The sequence below is a fragment of the Copadichromis virginalis genome, linkage group LG2 (assembly GCF_057382275.1).
Source record: "Copadichromis virginalis isolate Kocher_CV1m ecotype Utaka linkage group LG2, C_Virginalis_male_GT1.1, whole genome shotgun sequence".
NCBI classification, from domain to species: Eukaryota; Metazoa; Chordata; class Actinopteri; order Cichliformes; family Cichlidae; genus Copadichromis; species Copadichromis virginalis.
In genome coordinates, this window is record NC_140619.1 from 22,481,525 (window position 1) to 22,503,267 (window position 21,743).

Genomic DNA, 21,743 nt, shown 5'->3' on the forward strand with positions numbered 1-21,743 from the left:
ATCAGAGCTTCCAGCCACGGCTTCGGTCTGATGCAATCTACAAGTTCAACTTGTGTGGAAAAAACATTGTTTTAATGAAAGTCAGTGGAACATTTTAATGTTTGTCAAACTTGACTGGTACTCTGCACACAATTCATTTAATTCAACTAGTAGTTAAAACAGCTCAAAATAGTTCAGACATGTTCCAACATGGCTGACCAGTAGCACAAGAAGAATTTTAGTTCAACTGCTGGGCTTCCTTATCATGGCTTACAGATACACACTCTCTAGCCTCTTTATTAGGTATGCCTGTTTGACTGCTTATTAATACAAAGATCTAATCAGCCAATAACATGAGAGCACATCAGTGGATTTAAGATGACCTGCTGAAGTTCAAACTGAGCATCAGAAGCGTTTACAGACAATGGTCTGAAAAACAAAATTTCCAGTGAGCCGCAGTTTCTGGCTGAAAATGTCTTGTTGATGTCAGAGCTCAGAGGAGAATAGATAGAATGCGGTGAGGCTTGTATGCTCTTCTGCATTCCCTGCTGTATGCAGAAGAGCTTCTAAACAACAAACTTTGAAGCAGATGGGCTTCAGCTGCAGAGGACCACAGCAGATGCCAATCGTTTCAGCTAAGAACAGGAAACTAAGAGTATAGTTCACACAGGCTCACCAAACAACAGAAGACTGGGAAAACACTGCAACATCTTTTATGCAAACAGCATAAAAGCATGGATCCATCCTACCTTGTGTTAATGTTCAGGTTGGTAGAGGTATAATGGTGTGGGCCACATTTTCATGGCAGACTTTAAGTCCCGTAGTACCAGCTGACCATCTTTTAAATGCCACAGCCTACTACAGTATTGTTGCTGATCTTGTCGTTATGCATAGTATCTCCTGATGGCTGCTCCCAGCAGGATTTCACAGCATATCACAAAACTCAAATCATATCAACCTGGTTTCTTCATTTCATTTCATTCATTCATTTCATTTATTTATTCATTTTCAGGCACAACAAATACCTATATTGAACATAAAATACACAAAACAAAAAACAAAAATTGCCTGAAAAAGTAGTGGGACGAAGAAAACTTATTAAATCCCACCCCTATACTCACTCATCAACAAAAAAAACAATAAACTTCCCGCAGCTACGCCCATCATTGCATACAGACCCATCAACAGCTCCGGGCACATACAAGCATCTAAGCGGCAGCTCGCAACCAACAATTAGAGCCTTCATAACTGAATACAGAATATATAAATTATAAATTGCATTACCACAGGTAACAGGCAGTAATAACTACAAGTAACAAACACACATACATATACATACATATATATCTACACACACAAGTACATATATGTACATACATACGCACACTTTATTTTATTTTTTTTTTATTTTGGAATCCATACCAGCAATGGTAAGAGGACAGACATTACAGAGCACACTAAAACCCATCATTGAGTATACTGTGACCAGACCAACTGTTTGTAGAGAAATTTAAATCTATGAATATTTTTGCATTGTTTCAATTGTAAACTCAGACTGTTCCAGATTTTCACACCACATACAGACACACAAAAGCCTTTACGGGTTGTTCGAGTTCTGGGTAATTTGAATTCTCCAAAGCCTCTCACATTATAAACCTTTTCTCGAATTTCAAATCTAGTTTGTAAATTTGCCGGTAAAAGTTTAGTAAAAGCTTTATACAAACTTATGGATGTATTGTAATTAACCAGATCCTGGAATTTAAGTAACTTTGCCTGAAGAAAGAATTTGTGAGTATGATCTAGATAACCAGCCTTGTGAATAATACGCAGTGCTCGTTTCTGTACTGTGACTAATGGATTAGTTGTATTTTTATATGTATTTCCCCACACTTCCACACAATATGTAAGATATGGAAGAACCAGGGTACAGTACAGAGTACGAAGTGCATCTTTATCAAGGAATTGTTTCACTTTGTTCAAAACTGGTTTTTATGTGTCTGATGTGGGGTTTCCATGAAATTTTGTTATCAATTATAACTCCCAAAAATTTGTTTTCACTCACATTATCAATTGGTACACCTTCAATGATAATTGGTAATTCTATATTATATTTTAAATTACCAAAAAACATTGCTTTAGTTTTATTTATATTTAATGATAATTTATTTATGTCCATCCATTTTTTTATTAATTTTAGCTCCCTGTTTACGGTCATTACAAGATCAGTATAATCATCGCTACTGAAAAATATGTTGGTGTCATCTGCGAACAGTATGAGTTTAAGTACTTGAGAAACATCAAAAATATCATTTATGTATACATTGAAAAGTTTTGGTCCCAACACTGACCCTTGGGGAACACCACATGTAATACCAAGTTTCTCTGAATGGTAATGCCCTATGCTAACATATTGTTCCCGACCCGTTAGGTAACTTTTTAACCAGTTACCAGCTTTCCCTCGAATACCATATCTTTCCAATTTATCCAGTAAAATTGAGTGATTGATTGTGTCGAAGGCCTTTTTGAGATCAACAAAAATACCAACTGCATATTTATTTTTATCCAGTGTATCAGTAATTTCTTCTACTGCCTCAATTATCGCCATTGAAGTGGTTCTTTGTGTTCTGAAACCATACTGACCAACATTTATTATTTGATGTTTTTCAAGGAATTTTTCTAATCTTGAATTAAAAAGTTTTTCTAGAACTTTTGAGAATTGAGGCAGTAGAGAAATAGGCCTATAATTGGTAAAACTGTGTTTGTCATTACTTTTATATAGTGGTATTACTTTCGCAATTTTCATTTTTTTTGGAAAACAACCGGACTGAAATGATAAATTACATATATATGTTAAGGGACTAGCAATATTCAGAATAACCTGTTTAACTACAGACATATTTATGTCATGATAATCCATTGAAGACTTACTTTTACATTTTAATGTGATATTTATTACTTCTTGCTCATTTGTAGCTGAGAGGAACAGTGAAAAGGGATTTGATTTTATATTACTGATATTTTCATTTTTATGACACGGGATGTCCGCTGCTAGTTCAGGGCCAACATTTATGAAGAATTTATTGAACCCATCGACAATATTACTCATGTTGTGATTTTCACCATTTGCATCAGTAAAATATTCAGGATATGATGTTCCAGAAGATCCTTGTTTAATTAAGTTGTTTAACACATCCCAAGTTCCTTTTATATTGTTTTTATTTTCATATAATCTTCTTCTATAATAAAGTTGTTTGCTCGTTCTTATAATATCAGTCAATTTATTTCTATATGCTTTATATCTTTGTTCCACTTCTTTTGTTTTTACTTTGATGAACTGTTTATACAGATTGTTTTTCTTTTTGCAAGCATTAATAATTCCTTTTGTGAGCCAAGGACTTTTTATCTTTTTTTTCTTTGTCATGTGTTCGTTTACAGGACAATGTTTATTGTACCACATAGTAAAAATATCTAGAAAATTATCATAAGCCTCGTCCACATCTGACTCTTCATACACCGAACTCCAATCTTGTTGTGCTAAATCGAAATTGAAGGCATGAATTGCTTCTTCATTTATTGTTCGCTTTGCTATCATGATCTTGGTACCTATTTTTTTTAAATCACAGTCACACAAAGTAAAAACTGGTAAGTGGTCAGTTATATCACAGACAAGCAGGCCACTATTAATTTGGAAATCCATGACATTAGTAAAAATATTGTCAATAATAGTGGCGCTATGTGATGTTATTCTGCTTGGCTTTGTTATTGTTGGATATAGTGATAAGCTGTACATTGTGTCAGTAAAGTCATCAATGGCTTTTAACCTTGTTGGATTTAGCAAATCAATGTTAAAATCACCACAGATAAATAGTAATTTTTGGTTCACCGAAGCAAACGTTTTTTCTATCCATTCATTAAAAGTGTCAATACTTGAACTGGGTGTCCGATATATGCAACTTATTATAACATTTCTCTTTTTTTCATTCATAATCTCAATAGTCAAACATTCCAAAGTTCCATCAATAGCCATAGACATAGTTGTTACAACATTATATTTTATAGAGTTATGAACATATATAGCAACCCCGCCGCCCGCCTTATTTAATCTATTCATGTATTTTAAATCATATCCATTCAAACAAAAATCTATTCCTTTATCGACATTGAACCAAGTTTCAGTGATGGCTATAACACTAAAGGGGCGAGAAAATTGTTGCAAATAGTCCTTAATGAAATCAAAATTAGAGTACATACTTCTGCTGTTAAAGTGAATTAATGAGAGCTTCCCGTCTAGGTTAATTTCTTTTTCATATTGTTCCTGAGTGAAATAATTACAATTTTTAACAAAAGAAGAGAGAAAGTTACTTTCAGAATCTATTTCTGGATCTATTATATTATGCTCCTTATATTCACAATCTAGATCAATTACTTTCTGTTGAAGAACTAATTTCAACGTGTCCATGTCATTTCCTGGAGTAATTGATACATTGGTGTCAGTTATACTTGTCCAGATCCTCCATGTTCCTCACTATCAGTACTTTTGCCTCTTCTGGTGTCCCGTTTAGCTTAATGAAAATCTTACAGTTTGTTACCCATGTATGTTGTATTTTACCGTTCTTCTTCAGTTGCCTTGCCTTCCTCGCGATGTCTGCGTTTTTTCGTGTCAGATGCTCATTAATGAAAACGTCCGTGCCTTTCAGTTTGCGTCCTTGTTTCAGCAGTGCGACCTTGTTCTTCCGATTGACAAATCTCATAACGACGGCCGGCGGTCTGTCACTCCTCCTGGGCAGTGAGTGACATGCTTCTATGTGCTCCAGGTCCATCTCTATCCCCTTGCTTTGGAGGAAGGACGCCACCTGTTGCTCCACCGAGCGGGTCTCCTCGTCGCTGGGCTCCCCGACGTTCCCGGCCACCGCGCGCGCGTACGAGCGCGGCTTGATTTTAATACCGCTGATGACCACGTCGTTCGTACGGGTGTACTGCTCCATCTCATCCACCCGCCGCTCGAGATCCATGATCCGTCTGTCCTTCTCGGCATTTTGGAGGCGTAGCTGTTTTACCTCCTCCAGAAGCCCCAGAAGCAGCTCCTGCTGTGCCCTGACTGCGGCCACGTCTCCGCACAGCGCTCCGAGGGAGGTTTTAATGTCCTCAACCTCCTCTGGTGTTGGGCCTTTCTTGGGTGGCATACTGAAGCGAGAGCACGAGGCGGCCACCACGAAGGACCCGGAAGCGGAATTTCTGATGATGGCGCCTGGCTAGGCCTGCTGGCTGATGGTGGAGCCTGGCTGGGTCTGCTGGCTGTGGCCTGCTGGCTGATGGTGGAGCCTGGCTGTGGCCTGCTGGCTTCAGCATTACGGTGACTTCACTGTACTCAGATGGCCTCCACAGTCACAGATCTCAAGCCAACAGAGCACCTTTGGGATGTGGTGGAACAGGAGATTTGCATCGTGAACGTGCAGCTGACAAATCTGCAGTGTGATGCTGTCATGTTAGTATGGACCAAAATCCACCACCTGTGGTGTGAAGATTTAAAGCAACCCTGGTATTAGTAAGATGTATCTAAAGAAGGGGCTGGTGAGTGATAAAAATCTATCATAATTTACAGTGTTAAGCTACAGAATGATCCCTCTGGGACCTTTAAACATCCCAAATCATCTTCTATAATTTGCATTGAACAGTTAAACATGACTTTTATTAATTATGCATCAATTAAATATTTAAACACGACTAGATAAATAACTAAGAAATAGCTGATAAATTAGAAATATGTTGGAGCGTTTGGAAATCTGATTGGCTGGATGCTGGCTCTGATGGTATCAACGGTTTCAGAGCTGGCTGCGCTTCCCGTTTCTCTGCAGTAGTTTCGCACTTGTTCGAACGGATTAATAGGCAATAAAAATGCAGCGAAGATTTAATTAGTTTTCTTGTTTTCTCGCTGAAGCAACAGTTTGGATGTGATTTGATCTGCCTCTGATATGTGTGAGCACAATGGGAAAGCCACCAAATAAAGACAGCTGATGAAAAGAGTGTGTTATTGACAAAAACTGCAACAGGCACACAAAGAGCTATTTGATATTAGACTTAAAACTAAGCACCCAGCTGCATTGAGTGTATAACAACACATAAGTCATGTACTCCGCAGTATATCTCCTCTAATCTTGGTCAGATCCATCATATTTCTGTCTCAACCTACTTCCCGTCTTCATTTTCAGCCGAGGGGTCGAGGGGTGATGGATGTCTCCTCCACACTCTCCTGTCCTCCTTCCCCTTGGGCTTGCTCTTCACACACTTCCCCCCTCCCACTCTATTCTTTCGTCTCTCCGTCTCTTTGTCCCCTCTTTCTCTCCTTTCTTTCTCCTCGGTAACTGGTAAAAATAGAGCTTCATAAATCATGCATCGTCTTTCACAGCAGTGCGTAAAAAATAAAAGAGAGGAAAAGAAATAAATGGGGGGGGGGGGGGGGGGGATGTTGAGGATGAGATGTGGAGACGGAGGTGGATGACATCAAACTCCAGGAGAAGGGTGGGAAGTTGACAGGGGAATAGATTGGAGCTGCAGGGCTCTTGGCTGCCCTCTCCGTCTCTCTGAACATTGGCTGATTCACGCTGGAGTTGGAGGAAATGAATGTTAACATGCCAAGGAGTGGGCTGGCGGACGATGAGTGGTCATCTCGCCAGCAGAGTTACATGTTTCAAGCTCGCAGAGCGGAGAAGAGATGTCTCTCTCGCACCTTGAGGACTCTCTTACTCAGATAGGGTCGATCCGTCTGTCGCCCTTAGTAACAGGGGTCTGCACTCTGACTGGCGGGAAGGTTAAGTGTGAGATCGCTACGACAACTGCACCACATGTAGAATCACATGAAACCCCAAAACAAGGCACGGTAGATCCATTAGGCTGTTGTACAAAATATTGTATCACGAGAATATTACTTAAGGGTTCCTCTTAGTGAAAAAATCACCACGGCTGTGATTTTTTTAAAAAGATTAGAAATCAAAGTTATTTGATAACGCAGCTGCAGCGAGTTTTATTTGATCATGTTAAAAACATGGCTGTAAGCTGTAAGCGCCCAAATCCATGACCCACAGATCAAAGCATTACTGTGATATGAACTCACTTCCTGTTTGGTATCCCTGCAAATGATTTTGATAGGCTGTGGTGGACAATCAATCTATCCCCAACAAGTCACCATTTAATTCAGGTTACATTTTTGACAGCTCTGCCAACAGTTTTAGTTTCCATGACGAATAAACATTTCTGAAAATTCAAATTTTTCCATCTGTTTCATTTATAGTGAAAACTGGGCTTCAAAGGTACATCATATCTGAAAATCCATCCAAACAATCATGTTGCCGTTTACATCCACGCTTTATGTCCACGATTTACTTTCAACCTTTTAAATTGCTGTCACCTCGTCATCATGTGATCTTGTGGCAAAATTTGTAATTAAAGAAATAGTGCATGCATTTGTTTTTGTTTTGTGGGGTGACAATAAAAAAGTTAGTGTAATGACCACAAAACGGTCATCTTTAACTACCTTGAAGAAATTCCATCAAGATTTTAAAAAGAACCGCACAGCTGGTTAGACAACATGAAACCAGTCCCTGCAGCCACAGCTGTCTCTGGGTGTCACCATGTTTGTCACCTGCCTGCAATTCTGTATATTCTTCTCATTTAAAAAACTTTTTTACTGCTTTTCGCTTTTTCTCTTATCATTCTTCTTATAGCTGATGTTCTACATGTTACCAAACAGGATAAACTATAAAGCTGCTTGTTGGTTGTTGGGAGGGAGCTTTTTCACCATAGGGCTCATTTTCATGTTCAAGAAACCAGTTTGGGATTGTTTGAGTTTTGTGATATGGTGCATAGGCCCATCAGAAGATGGGTACACTGACGTCATAAAAGGATGGACGAGGTCAGCAACAATAATCAGGAAGAATGTGGTATTTTAATGGTGCTTAACTGATACTAAGGCAGCCAAAGTATGCCAAGAAAATATCGCCTGCGCTATTAAACCACCAGGCGAAGGCTGAACCGCTGATACAAGGCAGGATAGATCCATGCTTTTATGTTTCATGCCAAAGTTTGACCCTACCACCCGGATGTAGCAACAGAAATCGAGACTCATCAGACTTTTATTGCCCAATTTTGATGAGTCTGTGTGAATGGTAGCCTCAGTTTCCTGTTCTTAGTTGACACCCAGTTTGGTCTTCTTCTCATTCAAGGTTCAGTGTTTTGTGTGTTCAGAGATGCTCTTCTGCACACCTTGGTAGTATGTAGAAGAGCCTACAAACAAGGTGGTAACTCAGCTACTGTTCCTCTCAGCTTGAAGCAATCTGGCCATTCTCCTCTGACTTCTGCATGAAAAACTTTCACCCAGAGATCTGCTGCTCAGCGAATGTTTTCTCTGTTTCAGATCTTTCGCTGTAAGCCCTAGAGATGGTAGTGCAAGAAAAAACCCAGTGGATCAGCTGTTTATGGCACCAACAACCATGCTATGCTTAAAGTCAGTTAATTTTAAGCTCAGCAGGTCGTCTATACAGGTGAAAAAACCCTGACACCACTGTAGTTAGTGGTCCTTCATTTAGGTGTTTAACTCTGGGTGAGGCTCTTTAGTGTGACACAATTAGCCCTGAGAGAGACAATAGCTCTGTCCCTTCTGTGACACTAAGAAAGGAGCGAGATGACGTTCACATCCTCTGTCTCTCACACACACACACTTTTTCACCGAGTCAGTGAATACACTGTCACAGCAGCCCCGTTCTGCCTCATATACAGGACACAGACTCATAAACACAATGTAACGTCATGATGATTTGAATTGGAGTCTTAAGTACCACAGACAAGAATAAAAAAATAAAAAAATCCATCTCAAACACACACACAGAAGAAAGTGAGCTTTCCCCCACAAGTCAGTGATTCATAGATGCAGCCACACCCTCACACTGCAGAGTAAGTGAGGTCAACCTGTGCGTTAATAAATGATGGGTTCAGAGTGAAAACCTGGTCACTGTGGGGATTCAGGGTGTGAGAGTGAAAAGTTCAGCAGATATCCAGGAGAAAAAGCACATCCAGCTCTGTAACCCCAGCAGAAAGGGCCTTTCATATTTCATAAGCAGTTCTGTCTGACTTCGCATGTGGGCTAAGAACCAACTTGATGGTTTTATTGCAGTTAACGCTACACATAACGGGTCACCGCTGCTGAGAAGTGAGAGACAAGTTTCAGAGAGACGTGCTGGGAGCATCTGTCTGATACGTGCTAGTCTTCATCCCTCTCTTGCCTGCTTGTTGCTTCTCCTTTTAATGCAGTTCCACCCAAAGTGCATTTTTGCTTTGGATGTGGAGAAGTAATGTGTTGCAGCCTGCTGTCTTAGGCAGAAGAAACGTCTCAGCCTGTCTTCTTCAGCACCGAACGCTGAAAAAGGATGTGACTCAGCGGGTCTAATGTGGTTACAAGCATACATACTATCAGTGTGATACTACAGCGGGAGGTGTCACCAAATCTCTGCTCGCACGATTAGAGATTTAGTGAAATCAAAGGTGAAAAAAATATGTAGACTCTCACATTACTGCTATAGGTATACCAAGAGTTCAGGTAAAATTAAAACACTATAGAATAATATAAATGAATCATTTGCAGTCTTTTAATGTGCGCAGAAGGAAAGTGGGTCGGCTCAGTGAGAGGACTGCAGTGATTATGCGCTATAGGCCAGAAAACAAGCAAATAAACAACATTCAGAGAAATTTATTCAAATCATCTCGAAACTGAAAATCCAGATAAACAAGGTTATCAAGTGTTTTCGTCTCATGGCCACAACTGAGGTGATATTTGTAGCTGTGTTCTCTTCCAACCTGCTGAGATCAAAATGAGATGATTGCTGCCTTGATTAGCAACATCTCATCTCGTAGTGTTCAAAGCAGCAACTAGGGCTGCTCGATTATGGCAAAAATGATAATCACGATTATTTTCACTGAAATTGAGATCTCGATTATTTGACGATATTTATTTAACAATAACAATGTATTGAATAATGACTTTAAAGACTGTCAAAAAATAATATAAAATAGTGTGCAAATACTGATAACAGTGCAAATGTTCGCAATATAAAAAATAAATGAAAAATGTAAACATCTATGTTTAGTGAACTTTGCAGTGTTGCTCTGTGGTGCAGCTACGACACTGTAGCAAAGTTTACACTCTATGTCTACTTGATCCACGTTTGACTCCGCGAACCCATAATGTTTCCACACCACTGAAGTTTTTTTTACCTCGTTTGGTACCGGGCCGCGAGAGTTGAGGCTCAGGTGTGAAATGTATAGTTTTCAGGGTTTTTATCGGTTTTCAGCGTTATTTTGTTATCGTTTTTATCGTTAACTCAGTTTTCCTCGGTATTTTCACATGTGTTATGAATAAATCTCATTTTTTTCGGTACCGGTACTAGTATTATTTTGTTGTATTTATCCGCAACACCTTAAAGGCCGGTCCATGAAAATATTGTCGGGCATAAACCGGTCCGTGGCGCAAAAAAGGCTGGGGACCGCTGCTCTTAATTGTTGTGTGCGCTCGATTTGCCACACGGAGCAGTGCGAGAGTAAAGCAGGAGGGAGGGGCTAATAATCGGCTCAGTCATTTTTAATGATCGTTGAAAGCCCAGATCGTAATCGTGATTAAAATTCGATTAATTGAGCAGCCCTAGCAGCAAGTATTGTAAGCTGCTGGGACCTTTCTGGTAGGGTTTCAGATGAAAGACCAGACTTCTAGCAGGTTGTAACTTCAACAACAGAGCCCCCATACTGCAGACCTTTAACATTTAAATAGGCAGCAGCATGCGGGGCTGGAAAGCTAAACCAACAAGCGAAAAAATAAATAAAAGGCCCTGTGCGTGGTTTTTATCAGGCCTGCAGCAAATTTCATATTCGAGTGATGACTCGAAGAAAGTTTTATTGGGAATACAAACAAATGCAGACGGAGAAAGTAACATTGCATTTGCAGAGGGATGATAAATACCAAGCTCAAATCACATTTGATGACCATAAAGCAGGTCCAAGTTGTGACATCGCTCTGGATTTATTCCTCTTCAGTTTAAAAGCACATCTTACAGTGTGTACGTGTGTTAGTGTACGGGACTCACCAGGGTGTTCAGGTGGCTGCGGGTATTCACGGCGTGTTTGAGAGCCAGTTTAATCATTGTGGGCAGTCTAAGAACAACAGCCTCCATATCCTGCTCTCCCCTCATGGCACCAGCCAACTTCCCCAGTCCATCTATATAGCTCCTCCAATGAGGCTGCACTTCTGCAGCTCCCCCCAGGCAGTTGTGCATCACTGCTTGACAGAAGCCTCTGCAGGCCGGCGGCCCCAGCATGCCCTGGCAGTGCGGGCAGTACCACAGCCTCAGCAGGGACCGGCTGCACTCTCGGCCGGGCCGCAGATGGTCTGTGGTGTTGACGACCTCGATGCCCAGGTTCAGCGCCTGCAGGAAGACTCGTGTGGCCAGGAGGGAGCGAGAGAGTCGAGTCATCATCAGTTTAGGATAAGGACCAAATGCTCCCGAGTCCTTCCAAGCTCCTCTTACACACTCCTCGGACACTGAGGTGCCACTGCCTCCCAGCAGGCGGCGGTACGTGAGCGGAAAGAGGCGGCCGTATAGCACCGCCACCATGTGGTCAACTGTGGAGTCCGAGCCAAGGATGTAAAGCGACATGTCCAGGAACAGCTGCCCCACATAGCTCTGGGCACCGCTCGCAAGAGTCGGGAACTCTGACTTCAGCATCGTCAGGGTGGAGTTACGTCCGTGGCGCAGCACCAGGTCAAAGGCCTCTGCAAGAAAGAGTGAGACAGGGTGACAGTCAGGCCATCTTCTGAAAGCTCAAAAATTTCATTCAGTCACGCCTTAATAATCACTACAATTACCTCAAAGTTCTCAGCAAACAGGCATCAGCTTAACTCAAAAACATGAAACACGCAAACAGAAGCTTTCCCCCAAACAAAGATCCTATCCTTAACGATCAAAGCCAGGGAAAACTTCCCACGCGCAGCCTCGCGTTCCCTTTTTCCCACTTTTTCTCCATTTGTTGTTTTCCTCTAATGTGCTCACACACACTCTGAGGAAAAGCACGAACACATGCGTGTTATTACAGTAACGGGTGATGGCTTCAAACGAGCTTCTCCAATAGATAAACAGTGAGATTCTGGCTTTGACCTTTCCACAGTACAAAGCAACGGTCTGTAAAAAGCTCACAGAATCGTAAAAAGACACCAGTAACGTCAATATATTAGTCAAGTGTGAGAGGCATGGCCGTAAGGATGTCTGTGAGGAGAAAAGCATTCAAAACCTGCAGGAGGGAGTGGAGCAGGGGCCACTGTGAGAAGAGAAAATAATCAGTGGCGTTTCAAGGCACAAAGTGAAGTCTTATCAACAAGGTGGCACAAGAAGCGGGAGCTCCATCATCGACCCAGTTGCAAAATGAGTGAGGACCCGACAACAGAGGGGATTTAAAGCTCCATTACTGAACTTAGCAGGGGAGCCGGGACTCAGTGAAATGAAGCTTTGGACGGGAGAATAGCGTGAGATCCCGAAATCCCATTTATACCACGGCTAGTCCACTATATCACTTTGTTGGGAGTGACTGCCGCAAATGCTTTGTGAGGAGCAGAGGAAAAACAGTGGTTTAGGGAACATTAGAGGAAGTTATTGGTTTATGTGCTACAACAAATAGCCATTTCATCTTTGTTATTCGTTTTTCCCTGCTTGGATAGTTTAATTTGTTTTTCTTCATGCCTCTCTGAGGTCAGTGAAGCCTATGCGGAGCTTTGGCGTTGAGAAACAATTTAACTCCTCTGTTTTTAGGACATAATGTGACTTTCTGTGTATGCGTAAACAAATCCACATGAGGATATAAATACATATATATGAGATGTTTCACTATGATTGAAATGAATTCTGTAAACTAAGTAAACTCTCACAGAGGAATAAACACATTCGTTCCTCAAATTAAACATTCACAGTGTTTTTGTTCATCTGAGGTTATATTTACCTCGTTTTAAGATTTTTATTATCATCCGATATGTAAAACCTTAGAAACGAGTGCAATTTCTTCTTCCCATGTTTAGTAGGACTCGAAACACAGCAGCTAATGCATAAATGCAAGCAGGCCCGAAGTGATCCAGCTTTGCTATTTGTGGTGTGAAGTGAGGTGAAAACACACTGATATGAGCTGCAAATGTTTCAACTCATTTTGAGGCTCAGCGATTTCAATTTATTAATTTACAGAAACTTATTTTGAAGAAAAAAACAAGAAGAAATTGATTCTCTGTCAAAGTCTCAGATCAAAGGATAAACAAATACAACTAGGGCTGGGTATCGTCACTGATTTCTAGAATCGATTCAATTCCGATTCACAAGGTCCCAAATCGATTCGATCCACGATTCGATTTAATTCGATTCGATTCGATTTAAATCTGGGAAATTTTGACAGTCAGAAGTATAATTCAGATCAGAACATTTACATATTTTTGTATCTATAAAAAGGAAGCTGACACTCGCAAGACTTTATCCAAGGTGTGAGCATCACAGCAGATGCCTTTGTGTCAAAGTAGCTGAAGATAAAACACAGAAAAACATGAAGGTGATTTTCCTGGCCTGGGATTTTATAAAAATATTCTGCAGTACATCAAAAACGAAAGAAAACCATTAATTAATGAACATTACCTCTGACGTTACAGCGGTTTTATTAGAGACACGTTAAGCATTTTGCATTTTGAATAATATTAAAAAGTTTAAATTTGTTCAGTATTGAACAGCAGAAATGAGGCTTTCTTTTCGGAAGAATGTAAAAGGGAAAAAAACAGCGGCCGACAGCGCTGTAAACAACAGTAGACTTGTGTAACAAGCAAGCGAATAATGAAGAAAGGGAAACTGTTCGAGAGAGAGAGAGAGCTGCACATCGCAATGGAAGCAAAACAGTAAAAGAGTGAATTCATGACGATGTTTATGTGAAGCGTTTGGATCTTCTTTTGCTGCTGGTTCGGTCAATATTGTTTGGAGAGAGATCAAACTAACAGCTTTAGAATCGGCGCATAAAGGGCGTGAACACAAAGCGCGGACCCGGATCAGCGAGCTGTCGGCTTTCAGCCCTGACTGTGAGAAAGGCGACATCTAACTGATTCTGATCCGCAGGTCGCGCTGTGTCTTTAAGTCTATGTGCAGAATCCCTGTACCTGCTCTCATTTACTGTTTGGTGGTTCTTGAAATTTTGTGAGATGTCACCAGAGATTCTGGCATTTCGGACAAAATAAATTTATATTAAAAAATCGATTCAGGATTTTAATGAATCGATTTTACGTTATCCAAGCCAGAATCGATTTTAATCGATGAATCGATTATAAAAACCCACCCCTAAAATATAGCACAACCAGATTGTGGTTTACTTGCTAGCACGAATGAATGTCTGCAGCGCACTTATTTGCCCTTTTATGGCAACCAAACTGCACACTAGCAGGCAGATCAGAGCATATTATTATTAATAATTTGACACTAAATCCACCTTTTTGTGTTGTTGAATTGCTGCTGAATCATTTTAATCTTTCTGGTCCCGGTTTATCGTGTTCATTGCGGCACAAGGTATTTGCCTTTGTACGGGGAAAATTAAGCTCAGCTCTGGAAATAACAGGAAATATTAGAACATTTTTTGATGTTGCATAGCTTCACTGCCATGTTTCAAGGTTGTAAGCCTGAGTTTAAAAGTTGGTTTTCAACTTTAAAATGCTGAAAGTGTTGAAATATGCTGCCTTAACTGGCTAAAGAGAATCCTGTGAAGTAACGACCCTGTAAGTAGCCAGCTTTAGTTAATAAAATACTGAACCTGTTTAAGCAAACTTTATCATAGGCTGGAGTAAACTGCAGCTTTAGGGTCTAATGTGTATGTAAGCAGCCTGCTCGCTCAGCAGAACAGTCGCTGGCTGCCTAAAGGTTAAGAAAAGCATTGGAGGATGTTCAGGAGCAGCGCACATCTGTTTGGTTTTTCACTCTACGGCTGTCCTGCTGTGTCTGTGAAGCACTTCCCTCTGTGATCAGTGAAGAGGCAGATGTGCAGATTGCCAGCTGAGACAAGGAGACAGACTGAAAGGAGGGAAAACAAACCCACCCACACACACACACACACGGTTACACACAGAACTCGCAGATGAGCACAGAAAGTTTTCAACAAGCAGATATTTGGTTATCGATTGAAAAGTGGAGGCAGTGAGAAAATGTATCCAGCTCACAAAGCGGTTTCTAAAAAAAATCCACCCACATCAAACCCTGAAATTCAGCCGCTACCTGTAGCATCTCTCACGCCGTAAAGAGGAGAGCCACTTTGCGATGGTAAAGAGAAATACTAGAGGGCTCTTCATAAATGCAATTCAATGGCTCTGAGTAGCCGGGGTCATAGCATGAACCATTGCGAGCCCATTTCCTGCAAATGCTCCTCACGTTCTTTCAGCGGTGAAAGCCTGGACGGGATCAGGTATCCTTTAATGGAGGGGAATGGGGCCGTATGTCGGGGACCTGTGACACGCCGGATACAAGTGTACGAGGTCAAGAGCACGCATTACAAGAGCAGGAGCCCAGAGCAGCATATTAGGTCACGCTTAAAATTAGCAGTAACATTCATTTTGTGAGCGTCAGGGATGGAGGCAGAAGGCTGCTGGAAAGCTGTTTCTCCTGAGACTGAAGGCCTTTTACTGACAGACCACCTGTTTACTCCAAGGCATCTGGGCATCTCATCTTTCTCAGGCCTTGAAATGCTCATGTCGGATTGACTAAATGCGGTCCAGTAAACCTCTACTATGCGAATTTCTCATAATATCTGGTTTCTGTGCATTTCAAGCCATTAATCCCAAATTAAGCAGCGATCAAGTATCACACATTTCATGTTATTAGTAAAATAAGTCTGATAAATCTGCGGCACAATGAGGTAAATTCTTTCTGACATCTAAAGCCTTTAAGTGACTGCAGCTCTGACATAAAACAGGCGCTCCCGTAATCTATGAAGGGCCTGTCAAATAAGCATATTTGATGTTCAGGAGCCCATCAGTCTCCACGTTACGTATAAGTACATAAATCTGCGGCTCATAACGTACCAGGCTTGGCTGACCGTTGCCTGTGGTTGACACGCTGCGAAGGCAAAGACATGCACCGTGCTGCCTCATCAATCAGCGGCCATACACCCATTATCCCCTGAGAGGAAAACATCAATAAATTACCCAGCCAATGAGACTAATCCATTTGGCTGATGGAGTTTCACCTCTAGCTGCCATGGAGACGGATGGAGGAGTCGCTGCCACCTGGTCCCGTTAACAAAGCCGTACCTGTCCGGGACGCAGACAGAGGACTGGCGGGGGTGCCACGGTGACACTTTTGATGTAAGGTGATTGGGCTTCTAAAGGGGGCCGGTGATGATCCAACTGTCTTATCATGTGTCTGTGGGTGCACCAAGCACGTGCGCAGGCTGACTCTAACAGACACCTCCCAGCAGCGTCGACGTTCAGTCGTGATTTTATGAGCTACAACAAAGCAGCATCTGTTCACTGACTGTAAACAGTGCGCTGCATTTTCCAGGCACGTTTCACTCAGAGCACTCTGCACTCAGGTAACCTGAGACCTGCTCCACCTGACAGCCCTTTTTTCCCCCTTGCGGGATTGTTGTACGTTTGCATCTGCTCGGGGCTTTACGGGACGGCGGCAGAGAGGCAGAGCGGGGCGGGGCCGGCTGATTCCAGGAACAAAGCAGGCAGGATGCTGGTAAGGCCTTGATAACATCACCAGCAGACCATGAGGGCCAATGGACAGCGGGGTAGAAATGAGAGGTGTATTAGGTTACTCCATCTGTTAGGGAGCACCTCATCGAACACACAAACACACACACGCACGTGCCCACACGCAGCCGCGCACAATGCAATCAGAGCACTCAGCAGCAGCCAGGTGGTGACAGCGAGGGCGAACATTTGGCGGACCATGGTGGGATGGCAAGGTGTAAGTCAGGTGTAAGGACACTCATACACACACACGCTAACAGATTTTTCTTTGTGTTCATTTAACTGCTGCCCTGTGAGCGTCCAGCTAATGTTTCCTCCCAGCTAGGCAGTAAAATAAACAAAATTCATACACTGCTTTTATTACTCGTAGTCTGTTTCTAATAAGAAAACAACTCGAGAGGTTTGTTTTGGGGGGTTTTTTTTCTCCAAAAACTCATACAGTCCACTCGGATCCACTGAAAAAAATATACAGCACTTTTACTTCTGTGTATATTTTTTGAAAATGTGGTTTATTATTTCAGGATAATCTTCAAGTCGTTATCTGTTCTACATTAATTGAAGGTTAAAATCTAGGTAGCAGTCCCAAGCTGCGCTGGATAAAAACACACAAACAGAACTTTACTTCTAAAGTTCTGAGACAGTTAAAAGATATTTTTCATAATTTGATGCATTAATGAAAAAATAGTTCTCAAATATTTCTATTTCAGTAAAAAAAATTGGCAAAATTTGTCATCTCTCATTTCTTTTTTGTTATTTATTTGAGGAGCCTGAGCTTCAGCCAGCAATAGTTCTCCAGGGTTTCTGACGCTCTTTCCAAGTTTTTCTTTGGATGTTGGCTCCTTTTTGACTGACTGATAGTGTTCCAGGATTACACTTATTGCATTGTCAGTGAGTTTGGGATCATTACCATGCTAAAAAATGAAGCCGTTGCCAATCTGATGCTTTCCAGATTTTATAACATGGTCGATCAAAATCTGGTCGATCACTTTTCTGTGTTCATAATTCTATCAGTTTTGACAAGATCAGTGCAGAAGTGCAGCCCAAACCATGACAGAGCCTCTGCTGTGTTTTACAGACCTCTCTTCTGACTTCCTCCATTCATACTGACGACTATTTCAAAATTAAAATTACGCATGTGGTTCTGTGGGCCAGGCAGGTTAGGACACACAGAACAGGATTTGAACTAAACAGCAGCTTTACTGCTGAACTCAAGCAAAATACAAAATACACGAAAACTCAGACAGGGCGAAAGAAAGCTAGGAGAGCTCAGGCTGTGTTGAAGAATAAAGGTGGTCATACCAAATATTGACTTCCAAGCTTCTGCTGCTGCTGTCACAGTCGGGGCGCACTGCATAGCTCATCTTTGTGTGCCGTCCTTCTGCTGCAATGTAACACTGGGTATGAGCCACTAGAGAAAACAGATCCATGTGCCTCTCACAGGGTGGCTGGTTTGAAAAGCTGAAGGTGACATTGTATGAATAGATGAAATGAAGTTTTCCACCATACAGCAGGGCCAACTCTGTTTGGGCCTAACATACTGTACTTTCCATTGATGTATCCACAGCACAGGATGCAGACTGTTTATAGCATTCGGTTTATAGCAGCATGTGTATTTGCAAGGGGCTGACAATCAGAAAGAAGATGACTAAAAGGCAGGAGAGCCATACTGGCTTGTTTCAGACAGAGGAACTGCAGGGGCTTCACAGTGGCTCAGTATAAGATAAATAATAATCACTTTAAACAGTGAAGCCTGCCAAGCTACGCTAATAGAGTTCAGATGATGAGCACAATGAAGGATGAAAACGTTCACAAGCATGAAGAAATGTAAAGCTTGATGTTTATGTACATATATGCATATGTACATATGATATGCATAGACTCTACATCCCCAAATTTTTGTTCATAATTACCAGCCATGTTTGCTTACTTAGTGTACATTCAGTATTTTTCTCCACGCCCACCTGCAAAGACTTTGTCCTCTATTAAACAGGTCTCACAGTTTGAGAACCACCAAGCTAGGTCAGGCATAGAAGTCACTGGTTTGAAAATAAGCTGGCAAGTATCAGACTTTATTTTTACCTGGTTGGCTGAGAGTTGGAAAGCAGCCATGGTGATGTATGGCAGCCACGGTTTTTTAATACATTGTAAAATGCAATTGCCTGAATTCACAAAGAGCAGCAGAGGTCTGCTCATCAAACAGCACAACAACAAAGAAAACTGATTCACTGGAGCTCAGAGCACAAAATATTTTAATAATTTTTAATGCAAAAGATTTTTTCCACACTTACCAAGTTCCATTTAAGCTCTGGTTAATTTGCTAAGAATATCAACTTTATTGCAAAAAAGGACAAATATCTAAAGCGGCTTTGGGATAATTAGTGGAAAACTATTTACTTACTGTGACAGCTACAAAAAGAAAGCAGTTGTGAAGGATTAAGATGAGTGTATATTCCCACTCAGTTTATCATACCTGTTGGCTTTATTCCCCACAGGTGCCACTGCTGGGGAATAAAGCCGCGGCTGATGGGTGCAGACGACAACGGTTAAAACGTGAAATGTGTTTCGAATTCAATTTGGAGCGTTTTTTCTCCATTCATCGTGGGTTGTTTTTTTTTAAACGTGGGTCGTGGAGCGTAGACTGTTTTCCACCTTCAGAAGTGGGGCCAATGCCATAAAAAAATCTGCAATAAAAGTAGCATCTGTGTGTGCTTTGTGCCTGCCTCCTTTTTGACAGCTCAGCCAAATATCATTAGAACTATCCAAGTATAAGAAACACATCATCTCATTGACTGGAAAACATATCCAAGAGCAATAAACCACATCCACGATTACTTCTTCTTATACCATCAAAATCTAAAACAGGAAGCATTAGACACACAGAGATAGAAATTGCTGTTCCTGGGTGATACAGATACGCCAGCAGCCAGTTTTTCTTTCCTCCCGTGCTTCCATATTTCTGCTTGTCACCATTGACTCCATTGATCTCTGGCACTGGCCTCCAATGCAGAGGTCAAAGTTGAGCCGTGCTGTATCTCTAACTGGCAAACAGGCGCTGTCAGAGGACACGGTGTGCAGCAGAATAGAGGACACGGCGAGGTGGGAAGGACGCGAGGGCAAAAGTGAAGTGGAAAAACACAACTGAGAGCTGGAGGGGAGGTAGAGGAGGAGGAGGAGGAGGGGGTTCAGTGAATGGTGCCAGAACGTGTGGAGAGAAACATTCAGCGAGGCGAGCTTTGAAGCTCCATTCAAAGGCATCTGGATTCAAGCAGTGCCAGAGCTGTGAGACACGTCGCACTCCTCTCGCCAAAACTCAGCCACGGGTGAGAGAGACCTGACACCCCAATCAAACGCTCGCCTCGCAGACAAAATACACATCGGACCCCGAGGAATCCTACCACTCAGAAAAGTGATACTTGAGTGAAAGGCTATTCCAATAATGGATTCATTTCCAGCGCACAGACCGAGACGCAGAGACAGGACACACATACACAACCCAACACACAAACATAGGCGTTATTGCTCTCTGGGGCTGCCGTTCAAGGCCGCGGATAAAAAGCCCGCAGCCCGTCCGTCCACATCTGATCGAAGATGAGAGAGGTCACGACTAACGCAGCGCGAGCACTCCACTCCAAATTAAGCATCCGAGCTCTATTAATCCAATATGCATCTCTAAGTAGATCCTGTGGTTCGTGATGAATGCACTCCTACTCATTCACCCTCATGCTAGTTTTCATGCTTGCGCCGCATTACGCCCATGCATCGGCTTAATGCTGAACAGCTCAATTTCAAACAGAGACAAATGTTATAGAGGGAATATTTGCGTTGCCATTTCACGATGCGCTCGCAGTAATAAAAGATGAGATTCGTGATCCCCTTTTTCTTTTTTTTTGAAGTCGGGCTTATGACACATAAAAGGAGAAGCGGACTGAAGTGAAGAGAACTTATGAGGAGAAGCAGCAAGTGTTTTTGAAGTTCTGAAGCAGATGGGTACACAGTGTGAGGGGAAATAGTGAGGCTGCATGAGAGGAGGCTTCCTTAATTATAAAACCCAGACTAATAACTTTCGGTGGATTAAAAATAATAATAATAAAGTTAAAACACGTCAGGTTTTAACCTGACACGTGTTGGAGGCTCTGACACTTTACAGTCCTGTTGCTCGAGCTATCATGAAGTCCCACTCTAACCTTCTGTATGTGTGTGTGAACAAATGAGATGAGGTTTTTTTAATTATTACAAGCTGAATTTAATAAAAGATTAAAGGCCAGGTCATTGCCACTTTAATAATTAATTGTGGCTCGTCTATATGTGGAACATTCTTCCTGAAAATAATGATGCACCTTGCACGATGCCACTATTATAGTGTCAGGACTGCCTGAAGACGACTTATTCCCATCCTTTGTCATGAGATCAAATGGACTTTGAGTGTGTGTGTTAGCGTGTGATCGTGTTTGTAATTGACTGCCTCAAGCCATGTGGGTTGAAGGACACCGATGACAGTTTCATTACAGAGCCGCAGAGTGCAGTGTGAGGAGTGTTTCTTCTCCCGGTTTGTCAACGTGGGTTCAGATGTGACTCAAAACACTGAATCAGTGTGAGGTGTGTTTGATTGCCCAACAATGATTAACTTTGAGGGAAAAATGGCTGCAACATTTTTTTTTTTTGCAGGAGGAGTGTAAAATCTCACTTTTGAGAGAAGATGGGTGGCCTCGAGGATAAGGAACATGCTGACAGACTTTGATGTAGGACATGGAATTATGGAGCTTTTTAGCAGAAACAATTTAGCACAAAAAAGTGGTGGAGGAAGAAAAGGCACAAGCTGGGCTTCTTGCAGGTCTTCACATTCAAGAAGGAAAGGAAATGTTGGACCCTGCAGCTCAGAAACAGCAGCTCAGCTTATCGATATAGTTGTCACCGAGGTGGGAGGTATCACAGCTAAAATACACAGTCGACGGTGGGGTGCGCAGAGGTCATG

General features: G+C 41.8%; 1 protein-coding gene across 1 annotated transcript in view; it reads right to left on the reverse strand.

Moving 5' to 3' along the window:
- The window catches only part of gpc3 (glypican 3), a 155,535-nt gene that overhangs the window by 54,040 nt on the left and 79,752 nt on the right, over positions 1-21,743 (reverse strand). Inside the window, exon 3 of the mRNA XM_085473790.1 lies at positions 11,106-11,791. Within this exon, the coding sequence (XP_085329916.1) occupies positions 11,106-11,791 (686 nt within the window). The remainder of the gene's footprint in view (positions 1-11,105; positions 11,792-21,743) is intronic.